This window comes from Mixophyes fleayi, chromosome 3 (assembly GCF_038048845.1).
Source record: "Mixophyes fleayi isolate aMixFle1 chromosome 3, aMixFle1.hap1, whole genome shotgun sequence".
Lineage (NCBI taxonomy): Eukaryota > Metazoa > Chordata > Amphibia > Anura > Limnodynastidae > Mixophyes > Mixophyes fleayi.
In genome coordinates this window covers 273,342,101-273,356,690 of record NC_134404.1, presented here as the reverse complement: position 1 = coordinate 273,356,690, position 14,590 = coordinate 273,342,101, and the positions used below count along the sequence as shown (strand labels likewise).

The window sequence follows — 14,590 nt, the reverse complement described above, 5'->3', positions numbered from 1 at the left end:
GGCTCACATTATGAAAACTACGAGCTGCTTGGAAAGAGGTTTAAATACTCATTTTACCATTAAACATATTTATTAATAATTGCTTGTATTGCATATAATGAAGCACTTCGCAGAAAATATTTAAGCATTAAAACAAACACTAAATGCATATACAAATCAATGTTCATGATGTTCTACTTTTTCCACTTATTTTGCATAAGCAGCTACTTGGCTTAAAATATCTATTGATATGAGGAACATCACTCACTGGGATCTGGGCTGTTCATTTGTTTTAGACCGGAGTGCAGTACAGTGTGTGTGTGGGTGTGTCTCTCTCCCTCTGTAAATATCTATCTATCTATCTCGAGAAAGGAGTTCCTGACAATCTCCGAAACATAGCAACATTATGCGCTTAGTTTAAGCACCAAGACATCTCGTGAGTGCACACTTCTAAATTGATATCTATATATCTCCATCTAATTTTTTATTTTTTTTTCATATCGCCCTAATGCCTAATAATTTATCCAGCTTTACTGCAGTTGGAACATGAACATGTAGGATCTAATATGTCATCATACTGTGATGGGGCTTAGATAGAAAAATGAGAGCATATGCTGCATGGTTTTAAACTTCATTACATTAACATGCATATTTGTTAATTAAAAAATATTCAGCCTTGACAAGCCATGGTTATGTATATGGGTTATTTTTGCTTTTGTAAACAGTTGTATTAGCATTTATTTTATCTCTTTTATTCAAAAGATTATTAAAGCTGCACATTACAGTACAAAGCATAAATCACCGTTTCAATTGGTAGTGAAAAATTTACATATAAAGCCTAGCATATAATACTAGCATTCTAGTACACAAGACATGCATCTATATTTGCACAAGTAACATGGAAATTAACCAAAACCAGAACCATAATAAATCATGAATAAAAACTAGAATGTGTGCTGCAGGGTTATAGACTATCCTGTGGCAAGAGAATATATTTGGTGGTGCTTATCATTATGGTTTTAATGTAAAATAAATGGATCCGGGGAGCTTGTTATAAAGTTAAGTCCAACTGGGTGTTTGCAACACGTGTTCAGAGTCCTCTATAAAACTAGAACCACAATAAATTATGAACCAAAACTAGAACCATTGTAAACTAAATCCACTCATTACATCCACCATCCCTGTTTACAGGACTTTTTGTCGAGCTGCACCCACTCTGTGAAATTCCCTCCCTAGCACAAGACGGCTTTCTTCTGGTCCACAAACTTTCAACCGTTCTCTGTGAACCCACCTCTTCAGGTAAGCTTATAATATTCCTCAACCACCCTCTTAGCCTCATTGGGCTACCTTTTTACCCACCTTTACACAATTCACACAAGACAAAACCCTCTGACCCCAGACCAACATTGCTGTGTGACTAGATCACATAGCATACCAATAACTTTTTTACTTTTGAAATCTGGCTGGACCAATATGCAGTATTGTAAGCTTGCAAGCAGGGCCCTCTTACCTCTGTCTGTTTTACCCAGTATTGTTTATTACTGTTTGTCCCCAATTGTAAAGCACTACGAAATTTGATGGTGCAATAATAATAATAATAATAATAAATAATAATAGTTGATGATGATAATAAAGTTGCTCAGTAAAATTAATGAGATAATACAGAAAATGCTCACAGATAAAACAAAGGTGAAATGCAATATGTGTATAGGACTAAATAGGATAGTGTGGCCCAGTTTTGAAATAGCCCTCACCAAGGTCCGAGTAAGAGAAAAGAGTGGCTGGGGAGTCTAGACAAGGAAGTCAAACAGCGTTCAATTTATTGGGGCATCTATGGTGTTGGTAAGCCAATTTCTATAATGGGTGGGGGGTGCTCATTCACTTAGTCATAATTTTAGGAATCAGCCTTTTGGCAATAGTTTTACAGGTGTGAAACAGGACTTCAATTATATAGGTCAGAGATCGTTTGGTATAATTCAGGTTTTAGATTACATTGAGCAAATATACATTGTGGGTGGGACAGAAGTACCCCTGTTATTTAACAACTTTAGGATCTGCTTTCAGAAGCCTTGCAGCCTGGGGTAATTCCATTTTAAAAAGTTTGGACTATCCTGAGACATTAGGGCACTTGGGCGATAATGATGTAAATTGAATGTAGATAATCATCTGTGTGTTGCATAAGATCCAATATGAAGTAAATAAAATTGTGCCATATTTTCCATAATTGGGCGCCACTAAATTTAGAGCCTAAAGTGCCTCCTCCTACCAATCATTGCCCAAAGAGTCCACATACATCTCCCATAGGCCCTTGCTTTTATCAACACCTCTGGCAACCCTGCACAGCAAAGGGGTTTATAGAAGTTTGGAAGGAGACTAAAAAACATCTCAGAGAAAGGGAAATCCATATATTGTGCGGCTTGGCCAATAATGACTTTAGAGCATGGTGGACCAGAGGGTAATTAAATCACTATAAAAACAGTGCCCATCAAGTCTTTTGCTGCAGACTGTGTGAATGCCCATAGCACATCGCATTACCCACACACATCTCTGCTACTTATATGTATTACCTCGTCTATTTGCCACTTGCTTCTGTATCTGGCGCTACGGAACCTGTGGTGCGTTATAAATAAATAATAAACGTCAATCTCATAATTGTCTCCAATCATACAACCGAGCAAGAGAATAGACTCAATACTGATTCCATTATGTTGCACATTGGAGATTTGCCAATTTAGAGAGAGAGTAATAATCACACAAGTGTATAAATGTATCTTGAACCATGATATACTATATCCAGTGCTCCATGGCCCAATTCTATAAGAGAGAGTATGATCTATAGAGGAGGAATATTTGACAAACATACCAATTTATTTATTTTATCAGTGGTAAGCCAGTGCAACAAATGGCAGTCAGGTGGCATAGTAATAGAGATGAATATCTGGGACCTGTGCTTCTCGCCATAACCAGATGTTCTGCATAGATTGCCATATAAATTAAGAATTAAGTTTATTGAAAATACACTGAACAATACTTTGGGTTTAGCTGGGTTACATACCGAAAATTCTGTAAGAGGACCATCTTGACAAGGCTAACTCAGCCAAAACTTGAAAAAGAAAGCTTATGTCTAATAAAATCCAGAAGGGCAACTATATATATGTGAAAGCCTGACATGAGCCTTGAGTTTCATATACCAAGACAGATCAGCTGATTCACCCAACTCATGGATAAAGATTAACAGAGAACATTCTTTTCTATTTTGTTTCCAATATCCATCCAGCCTATTTAAGTCTATTTGGGTATGGCTTATTAACCAGTTTTATTGCATGTCAGCCTCCACACCTGAGACGTATAATTAATTTTAACTGCATTTCTGCATTGTTTGAATACCAGATGTTAATGTAGGTCTTGCAAACATGAGTGCCCTTGATGTTGGGTGGCAAGCTTAAAGATTTTTATAAATATTAAAACCTCATACTTTCATTTTGCTAGATACAGATTTAAGGATAAGCGTTGACAACAATTGTGCTTTTTGTAAAGGATTGTTGTACAAACTAAAATTTTGATTTAGAGGATATAGGGACTTTTCCAAGTTTATTTTTAGAACAGAGATACTGCCAAATTCTGTAATGATACAATGGATCTCACAGCCAGACAAGGACCAGGATCACCAAGGTAAGAAAGGGTGTAATTTGCATAAAAAATATTCAGTAATATTAGGTTTAGACACGTAGGCATTCCAGCTTATTGTACATACATCTAGCGAGGGGCTCAATGGAAACTGCATGTAGATTGGTGTCCCCAGTTAGATTGAATGAGTGAATGAGACAGCCATTAAAGCATTACATCGGCCTGAGGAGAACAAAGTACGGTTTGTTATTATAATAAGCAATAAAGGAAGGATTTTCCATGGTCCCTCGCAGTTCTGCTGCATTGTCAGGATTCCATACAAATTTGAGGAGTGCCTGATGTCTGAGAACACTACATGACTACCTCTGGCCCTCTGCCCAATTTCATCAGAGATTCCAACAGCAAAGAGTAAGTAGACTTGCAAGGGTGGGAACAGCACATTGGCAGCTTTCAAACAGTCACATTTATATATTGTAAATATGAAATAGCTGTGATTGGCAAATTGAAAAGTCCTTATAAACCTAAAACAGATTAGGCTAGTTGTGCTTAGTATTGCACTTTAGAACCTCTTTACAAGAAACCAATGTAAGACAAATCCCTGGGAACTTGTGGGGAAATATAAATCTCACAGCTAGCAGTGACAAGGAGAGTTTAAACGTGATATTTCCCTTCCACTATACTCAAGATCCTAGATTATATTTATTCACATAAACACTCATGTGGAGCTGGTGAACACTTCACTTGTATATAGACAAGAATGGAGAGGGAAATACAGATATTAAAATTAGCCATAAAATACAGCCAAACATTACAGACATTAGTCTAAGTTAGGAATGATTTGGTCAGAACTCAAATTAAAAACCAATAGTATCATTTTTCCACGTAACCCAATTCACATTCTCTAAATCTTAACATGGCAAAAAAGAATGCACTAGCTAAACTGCAGTAACAATAATATACAGAGACCAATGATAAATGTGGCCCTGAGAAAGGATTATTTGAAGGAGAAACATTACGGAATACATTTACATATAGTGTTACCCGAGAAGAGATGCTTATGCATTTGTAAATGCTTAATGAATGTAGTACAGGAGATGCAGTAACAGGCCAGATATGGAAATGGTTAAATGCCAACGTCCACTGCTACAAAGTCCTTTACTCCACTGTATGCATGAATTTAAAAACACATGTAATTTGACTATTAGTTACCCCGTATAGAAAACCTAAATTGAGTATTTTTTTTTTTATAATGCTCTTGGAGATTACGTTTCTAAAACCGTCTCACAAGATAGTGGCCTCATTAAACATTTGGCCCAGTACAGTTCACAAATTCTGAAAAAATGCAAATTTAGAATGGCGTTCTACAGATTGGAGAAGCAACTCGAAAATGTTATATCTGTAAAACTCGCACCTCTGCAAAATAGCCTTGCCATGAAACGCCATTTGAGTGAAATTTCTAGTAACCACATTGCTTTTACAACATATCCACTACTCCAAGAGTACACATAACATTACAGTGCCTAATGTTTCAAGTGTTGCAGTAAAACTGTGCCAAGTGTATAATAACAGCTTAAATCAGTCACAATTGGTGTTCTAGCATTATAAAGACGGTGACAACTGAATGAATGCATTTTTAGTGCACTTGTGTGTGGATACCATAAACATGCATGCTGTTAAAAATTAGGGGATGGTGGTATATAGAGCACTAGAAAAAATAAAATAAAAGATTATAAACAGACCGTATTAATGATTAATGTTGCAATTACTTTTCTTATTATACAAAAACTGCCAATTGCAGAATATCTTACAAGAACCAAAGAAATGGGAATAATTCTAACAAAATAAATTAAGCGCCTTCAAATGTGGGTCACATCTAATTAATGCATTTATGGTTGCATTTAAAAAGGGGCAACTGAAACCAGAAATTAGGTTTCATTTATGAAGCATGAATATAAACGCAATGTTCAAGCCTTGCACTGGAATTCTACTGTCCTATTTCCTCTACTCCCCATCAAACACTGCACAAGCCGGACAAGGACTATAAAATAAGAGTAGCTAAGCATTGTATGTAAATTATTTTCTTTCAAACTTGCTCTGTACTTATTAGCAATTCAGGTGATTCTATTTATGTGAAGTCAGAGACTAAAAGCCACTCACACAGACTCAGGCATCTGCACTGCCTAAATGTTACACAACAAAATGAGGCTCACAAGTAGTTAAAAGATGTTAACTGTCAGGTAAGGTAAATGAAATAAAGCATGTAATGAAGAACATTATCCATAATTTGATAAGCCAAGTGTAACAGAACAAGGTTTAAACATATCTACCTATATAATCAATGTCAAGTAATGCTAAAGAAAACTTTAGAATGTGGGGTTCGCCCATACCAGTCGGCTGTTAATGTGTTTTTCAGTCTAACACATGATAAGCACATTAAAAATAGGATGAATGAAATCTGGTGGGCTCGTTCCCACCAGTGTTTTAAACTTTAAATGTCATCTGAGAATGTGACACAACCTGTTTCTCATTTTCATATGTGCTAAAATGACAACTGATTGCACTAAATAAAATTTAAGAAATTAAATAAAAGCAAATTATAAAAGTGTATGAAAACGCATTAAAAAGCATACATTTTTCCAAGCATTTTATCTCAGGGCATGTGTGTGTGAACATGCCCATATGCTTAGAACGCAGTATAATTCACACTTTTTTAAGTAAATAATTTAGCTGGTGCAACCCTTTCAACTTCATTCCGTTACATATATACAAAAATGGATCAACACAGCAATAAGTGCTCCAAAGTGGACATCCTCTTTAAAGCAGCATCCCACATAGATGTATTATTAATTGCAAGATAAGTACCCTTTAAGCATATATCAGTGAGCCATTTTTCTCGGCTGTCCTCCTACAAATTAACTCCTTTTCAAAATCTCTCGAGGACATCCAGTATGGCTGCCAGTCACACAGGCTCACGGCCATCTGTATGTCATGTGAAGGCAGAGAGAGGATTTTACAGTACACAGAGCAGACATAATTCAGAGGGGCATTCCAAAGCTCATTGTGCCATGTGACTGTGGTTGCCATGGTAGTACATGACTGTGCAGCTTTATAAATTAATAAATAATAAATTAATAGCAGCCTGAAGGAAAGAACCAAGGACAAATGGTAAATACCAACATTCTATGTACACTCTGCCAAAGTGATTTACGCAAAAAACAAAAACATTTTCATGGCATTGTCGCTTTTAATTATTATGCAATAGTAACTCGTCCATTCGGAAAATCGGCTTCACTTTGCCAACTACAAAAAAAACTAAGTGTGAAATACTAAAGAGGTTGATTTAAAAAGGCAATTATTAATGAAGGGATTTTAACAATTAATAAAAACTTACCAGAATCATAATTTGGTGGCTTCATATCTCCCTGATTTAACTCTGTCCCATACTTCAGCTTGTGATATTTTGCCCTGAAGTGGTTGAGAAGGGAAGGAAGATTATTTTTGGTCCATACTTACAAGCAAAAATAGCTATGTAAGGCTATAAACAAAAAAAAAAAACACTTCACACTAACGTTTATTTTTCCTTACAAAACCATCAAAAAAATGATTTCCTTTTCCCCACAGACCCATTATGACAATACTGCTAACAATTGCCATTGTGAGTTTAGAAGTCTTATCTGTTAATACAGCCTGCATTCCAGCAGTAGAGCATACCATGGTTTCATTTTGGTGATTTCACTCCTATCCGCAGTAAGAGAAATGTGCACTTCATACATAATGGGCTACACATATTAGGCTGTGAAAGGTTAACACCTCACAAAAGATGCACCAGCTTGTTTGCCTTAGGGGTATCTGTGTTTTGGTGGGGGTAAAAAATAAAGACTGAAATATTTAATACCCCCATTTAGGGAACATCTGCTGCAGTGACAATGTTAAAATCTAGTTTCATCTTTAGCATGTACTAACGATGAGGAAAATAGTGAATTTATTTAGAAGTCAAATAGGCAGTTCAAAGGTGTAACGGCACAAACGGTTTAAGAACGTTTATGTATAGTACATATGCAATGATCTTGTATAGGGTCTTCCTGAAACTACAGTAAGTACAAAGATATATAAACATGCATGTGGACATGATATACAGGAAATGTTACACTTACTGCATGGTATAAAGTGAACAAGCTAAAGCAGATGTTAGTGCAGGTAATGTAATAAGGAATATTAAACAAGTGCTGTTGAGAAGCTTTTGAGATGCGTAAGTGGTACGACTGGCTTATGCAAAGAGCTTGGGAGTTTCAGGTAAGAACTAGTATGGGAAAAGTACTCTAAATGTATTAAGGCTGTATTAATATTTTGTGATATTGTTCATACTAAAATGTTTACACAGGACAGAGATTCTCCAACCCATCCTGCGCCCTGTTTCCCACCACTCAGATGTTTGTCCTGAACAACTAGTTCATTCGCAAATACAAGTTTGACAACCAGTGACAGTATAATAGTGAAGCCAACAATAACGTTCAGTAGGAAGGATAATGACTTTTGGAACCACACCCAGAGATGGTGCATACCTTTCTTGTTTTAAAGCATATTCCAACATCTTTATTCTTCTCACTAGATCCTTCTTTAAATTCTCCTGCCCTTTTCTTTCACCTTGAAGAAAAGCTATCTGAGCCTGTAAAACACAAAACACAGATTTTAGAGAGATCATTTTAAAACATAATGGAATCACATGCAACAGGTTTTACTTCTGGAAACTTAAACAATGCCACCCAACGCTATACTTGTATGTTATACAGTTAGACTAACATCTCTCTCCCCTCCACTAACAGAAATGGGGGTCCATTTGTGAGAGAGAGTCATGTCTGCATTAGACTCATCATTGTATGGATAGATGGAAAGAGTCCTTGGAAAAGGTGGACAAACTCTTTAATAGATAAAGTGAAAATAAACTGCTAGTATACAACAGGTTTATATTTTTCACTTAAACATGCTTATCAGGTCGCCAAGTAAGTGGGGTGCTCCCCTCCGTCTACCATACCAGTCGGCACAATTTTTTTTTTTAAAAAAAAGCAAAACAAAGAAATGCTATGCGGTGGCGGCCCCTTCCTCCTCTCTCCACACTGACTGCCGGGCGCGACGGCACCATGTCCGACATTTTCAGTGAGGAGCGGTGCAGAGAGGAGCCACAAGTCTGAAGAAAGACCACAGAAGGGAAATAGAAGAAAACAGAGGACAAAGCCATAAAGAGGTGAGTAAAAGAACAAAGTGGCATAGTGAGATCAAGGGGAAACTGATGGAGAATCAAAAAACGTGATGAAGGGCACAGTGGGAACATAAGGGGTCACTACCCAAACTAGTTTGCCGAAACTGTAAAAAGTTATTACAAATACATATTCTTCATTTATAGTATTCATATAACAATTCAGGTTTGCTGTTTAATGTATTTATACCCTTTATTAAAAAATAAAATCATGGTACCAAATCAGGCTGTACATATTTGCATTCTTGAAATGTATTTCACCAGCGCTGCACTGTGTTTTGAACACTTCTTGTTCCCGTGCAGTGCATCAAATGCATTTCAACACAGTTGAAAATGTATCTCAATGGGAGCACATTGTAAATGCAGAGATGTGGTTTAACAGTATTTACACAATGCTTGTACATTGTTTTGTCAGAGATGCAGGTTTAAAAAGATATTCAGATTAAAAACACATTAGTAACTGCAAACACAAAAAAAGCAATTCTGTATTCATAGTTTTTACATGCTATAAAAGATGGTTGATTATAAGTAGCCCTATTTTAATTTATAAGCCTTTCTCCAAATAAGTATTCACCAAATTCATTTTATCACCTTCATCACAGTTTAAGAGTAATTCTCATCACCCACACACTACCATCCCACTTTCCAGTGGGAACTTGCCCCTTGTAGAAATGGGAGGTGATGAAATCATGAATACTACACAACAGATGCAAACTAATTTCTGTGCCAATGTGTTTTATTACAGCAAATAGGTATATACTGCAGAAAATCAGACAAATTCATTGAATACAGTTGCAGTATTTGACTTGGTCATAATTGGCAAAACATGGGGACCCAAATCTTTAGGGAACCAGTTCCATTTATTTTGCTTTTTCACTCTGTGCATGTGCAAACTCAAAACAAACGCCAAAGAACACAATTCATATTCACACATACACTTCCTTCCTTTGAAGGGGGAGGGGAAGGGGCATATGCACGTAGTCAATGTTCAGCAAGGTCAAGTACACGAAGCAGCATTGGATTCAAGCTTTTAACATCCCTAAGGTATGTATTTTTCAGTTGTATCATTTGCACCAGCTACAGGTCAGGTTTAAGTGCCAAGTGATAGTGATGACGGTCGTGTATGCATGCTAGAACATATTAGTTTTTATAAATGACTTAATAGGTGGCAAATACTTTGTTTTCCCTGTGCATTCTTTTGGGACTTTATATTGCACATAGCTATTGTTTGTATCTTGCAGTGTGCTGTGTTTGTCTCAATACGGAAAACTCTGTATATGCAGAGCGTACCTACATCCGTATTCAAACAAGCGACGTTTCTTCAGATCCACTTGTAGTTGAATACAAACAAGTGTATGGCCAAATTACATATTTTATAAGCACATTAAATTGGTTGTGTATGACTTTCTGCTAAATGGCCTTTTCTGCAGTGTCTCTCTCTCTACCCTCTTGCACCCATAGAGGTGCGATGAGAAATCCGCACTGTTACAGTGGAACAGAGTGCGGCCATGTGGCATTCTGCAGACAACTAAATTCCCCCCAGAAACTACTAGGTTATAGAAGAAAGGCAGCAGAGGACAAATACATCCATTTACTCATTTGCCCTCAGAACTCTCTTGTATGCAGAGTTTAAAAGTGACACTTGTAAGTTGTCCTTTTCTCTTGAGGTTTTTTTGCACTTGTTTGCTTTACTTCTATGACTAAAGAGCATTAATTACATATTAGGTGTGTACGATCTACACTAACACCAAATTGGACTTCTTCTAATCAATGAGGGAGACATTCCCTGGAGGAGTGCAGCTTCAAAAACATTTTATCACAGGTGACAGGGAAACTGTTTCCCCGTCACCTGTGATAAAATGAGTACATAAGAAAAGACGACAAGAGGTCTTCCATGCAAACTACACCTGGATAAACAGTGAGCTGTAGATGGAATCAAGGCTAGCACCTGAAAACCACTAACTCCCCTCTAATCCCAATCATTCATCCCTTATACTACCTTAAACACTACTATTTAACACATACAGCTCACCATTAATGCGGTCCTGTATGGCAGAGCTGCTCGATGGGTGACATACCCACCAATTGTAACCAAAGTTGGGACAAAGTGCCCGCTATGTGGGACAGATGGACTGAGATAACCTCCACACGTGCCCATTGAAGTTCATTTCATGGAACTAGTAGTCTGTACTGAACCACATAAGTTTATAGTTCTACATATTGCATATCTGCATATAGAGCAGCAGACCCTGGCTGTGTATAAATGTGTCATTGTACAGGACATGTTTTCACATCCTACATCCTCTTCCTGAGATAGCAGCTTCCTCCTACCTCAGTCACAGCAGGTCACATGACTATGGGTTACCAGACACATATAACAAGTCCATATCCAGTATCACTATATATATGAATTGGCAAGGAGTGCTGGAATGACACTATCCTGCAAATTTAGCACTACCTATGTATCACTAACTGGCTGCAGAAAATGGTTTTCTACACACAGTGCCATAGCATTTGAAATCACACATCTGAAATCCTACATAATCGTTAAAAATTAGCCTGCATGTTCCAGAGCCAACTATAAAAATGCCTGTGTGGATGGATAAAAAAAGGGTATGTACACACTAGTTCCCCAATAGAATCCAGCAGCTTGAATGCAAATACATGGATATCATTGGGCATATTAAAGGTTTGCCAAGCACTAGGGTGTCGGGCGAGGCTGATTATCATAGATATCTGTACGTTTACATTTGTACAAGCTGAACAGACTATGTAGTGAATGAAAATTAATGCTGCCAGAAGACAGAAGCATGCAAGTCATCTGAATGTAAATACCCATTACATCTAGAACACTGATTTAATTGTTGCAAATTAATCTGCCACGTATTGTAGAATCTAGAAAATGTCATATTACCAAAGTGGTAACAAGCAGCAATGTTATGCGTGACATATTGGACTCTGTGTACTTCTGCATCCATAACTTCCCTAACAAGCTAGTTAAGTGTTCATGCCAAGGAATGTAAATAACTATTTAATTAACAAATATATCCTTCATATATAAATGATATGAGCATTGCAACACTGAAATTTAAAATCCTAGGCGAGCAACACACTCCTACACGGATTCACACTTCACAAAAGCAACCTGTCAGCAAAAAAAAATATGGGATTTCAAATATGTTTTCTCAGCAGCCATGACGGCATACACCCAGGTAGGAAAACTTCAGAGCAGAACCCATGCTGCTAACACATCCCCCCAACGCAGTTGTGATGCATTATTAAGGATACAGCTCATACACAGACCTCCATGTCTCTTCTCTTCTGTATAAAATGATAAAGGGCATGTGTCTCAACAACATGTACAGCTCAGTAGGGTCATTTGTCCATGTTATTTTACATGGTAATGTATGAGTAATAAGAAAGGATACCCTTTAAAGCAGTTATGTTAATGGTCCATTGCTCTTTAAAACAAGCTCAGTTACCAGTTATTTTTCTGCTTCAAACAACCACACACAAAGATGGAATAATGTGAAATAGCAAAGAAATCAGTCACTTTATTCTCAGACTTTCTGGTGCTTGATAAATAAAAAACAAAAAAAAAAAACAATGCAATAAATAAACCAGCCTGCCTTTCCACACTGTATGGCAGCAGTGCTATAAGAATGACTTCACATTCAGTGTTAAGTGCTTTAAAAACAAGGAATGGTACATATGATATTCATTCCCTACAAAACTAGTTTAAGCAGCTCTGTAATGTTTTTTTCCTCTTTAACTTACCCGTCATGCAGTGCCATGCTAGGATATGAAGAGAAATCTATAACTTGTTTACTGTTACTGCATCTTAAAACATTTACCCTGCAGGTTATCTAAAAGCAATCCTAGGCTTCATTTCATGTTTTTAGCGTAATATTAGACAGCTTATAACAGTGCAGTTTTGGCTGGTGGAAACAGGTGACCAACATTTTAAGAAAAACAACAAGTTAGTATGCACATTACTTTTACCTACCAAATTGCCATATCCTTTACAGTTCTTTCCAACAGACAATGTGTCCTACTACAAGACCCTGCTATAACATTTTTTTTTTTGTTAAATTCAGGATTGTGTCATGTAACATAGCTGATGAGGTTGAAAAAGACACCAGCCCATCAAGTTCAACTTATTTTGGATCTCCTGCAATCCCTCACTTATATTTGAAATTGACCCAGGGTAAGCAACTGCCAATCTGTTTCAATTGTGAAAATCCCACTATTGCAGTCCTAGTTGTACCCTATATCCACTACTATCCTTCATTTTAATTAATGGTCGTATCCCTGGATATACTTTTCTGCAAAAAAAAAGTCTAACCCTTTCTTAAAACAGATCTATTGAATCTGGCATCACAACCTTCCCTGGCAATGAATTCCATATCTTGACTGCCATTACTGTAAAGAACCCCTTCCTTTGCTGGTTGTGAAATTTCCTCTCCTCTAACCTTAGGGGATGACCACGTGTCCTGTGTATGGTCCTTGGGGTAAAAAGTTTCCATGAAAGTTCTCTGTATTGACCCTTAATGTATTTGTACATAGTAATCATATCTCCTCTTAGACACCTCTTTTCTAAAGTAAACATGTCTAAACTGGCTAACCTTTCCTCATAACTTAATGACTCCATACCCTTTATCAATTTTGTCACCCTTCTCTGAACATTTTTTAAAAAAAGATAATTTGGAACTAGAGTGGTGCCCAGAACTGTTCTGCATATTCAAGATGAGGTCTTACCAACGATTTATACAGTGGCAAAATTACACTGTCTTCCCTTGCATCTATACCCCTTTTTATGCATGCCAATACTTTGTTTGCCCTTGCAGCTACTGCTTGACATTGAGCACTATTGCCAAGTCTACTGTCTACGAGCACTCCCAAATCCTTTTCCATTATGGATTCACCTAAATTAATTCGATTTAGTTTATAGAATGCGTCCTTGTTTTTGATCCATAAATGCATAACCTTACATTTATCCATGCTAAACTTCATATTCCATTTGACCGCCCAATCCTCCAGTTAATTTAAATCCCTCTGTAGAGAAGCTACATCTTGCTCTGATTTTATTACCTTACAGAATTTAGTGTCATCTGCAAAAATAGAAACTTTACTCTCTAAACTATCACCAAGGTCATTAATATATTAAAAAGGAGTGGCCCCAGCACAAACCCATGCTGATTCCCACTAATAATCTTATTGCGCACAAAGTAATCCTGAATACTATCCCTTAATATACCTTCCAGTAGTATTCCCACTATTGATGTCAGGTTTAAAGGTCTATAATTCACTGGTTGTGATCTCTTCTTTTTAAACAACGGCACCACATCTGTTATTCGCCAATCCCTTGGTACTGAGCCTGATGAGATTAAATCTATGAAAATTAAGGTCTAGCTATTTCTGAGTTTAGCTCCATAAGAACCCTTGGGTGTATGCCATCTGGACCTGGAGCTTTATTTATCTTAATGTTCTTCAGTCGCCTTTGGACTTCTTCCTCTAGCAACCAAGTATTAATTAATGGCATGGTTACATTTCCATTTTTATGTATTATTCCTACCATTTGTTTCTCTATTGTAAATACTGAAGAAAAGAAAGTGTTTAATACCTCTGCTTTTTCCTTAGTATCATTTATCAATTCACCAGTCTCAGGTCTTAGGGGTCCTATATTATCTTTTTTAATCCTTTTGCTATTTATATACTTAAAAAACTTTT

At 36.9% G+C, this 14,590-nt stretch overlaps 1 protein-coding gene across 3 annotated transcripts in view; it reads right to left on the bottom strand.

Moving 5' to 3' along the window:
* STRN (striatin) overlaps positions 1-14,590 on the bottom strand; it is a 71,313-nt gene that overhangs the window by 34,093 nt on the left and 22,630 nt on the right. For all 3 annotated transcript variants that reach the window (XM_075203607.1, XM_075203610.1, XM_075203608.1), the window contains exons 2-3: positions 8,169-8,272; positions 6,998-7,071 (exon numbers count right to left, since the gene is read on the bottom strand). In XM_075203607.1, the coding sequence (XP_075059708.1) occupies positions 6,998-7,071; positions 8,169-8,272 (178 nt within the window). The remainder of the gene's footprint in view (positions 1-6,997; positions 7,072-8,168; positions 8,273-14,590) is intronic.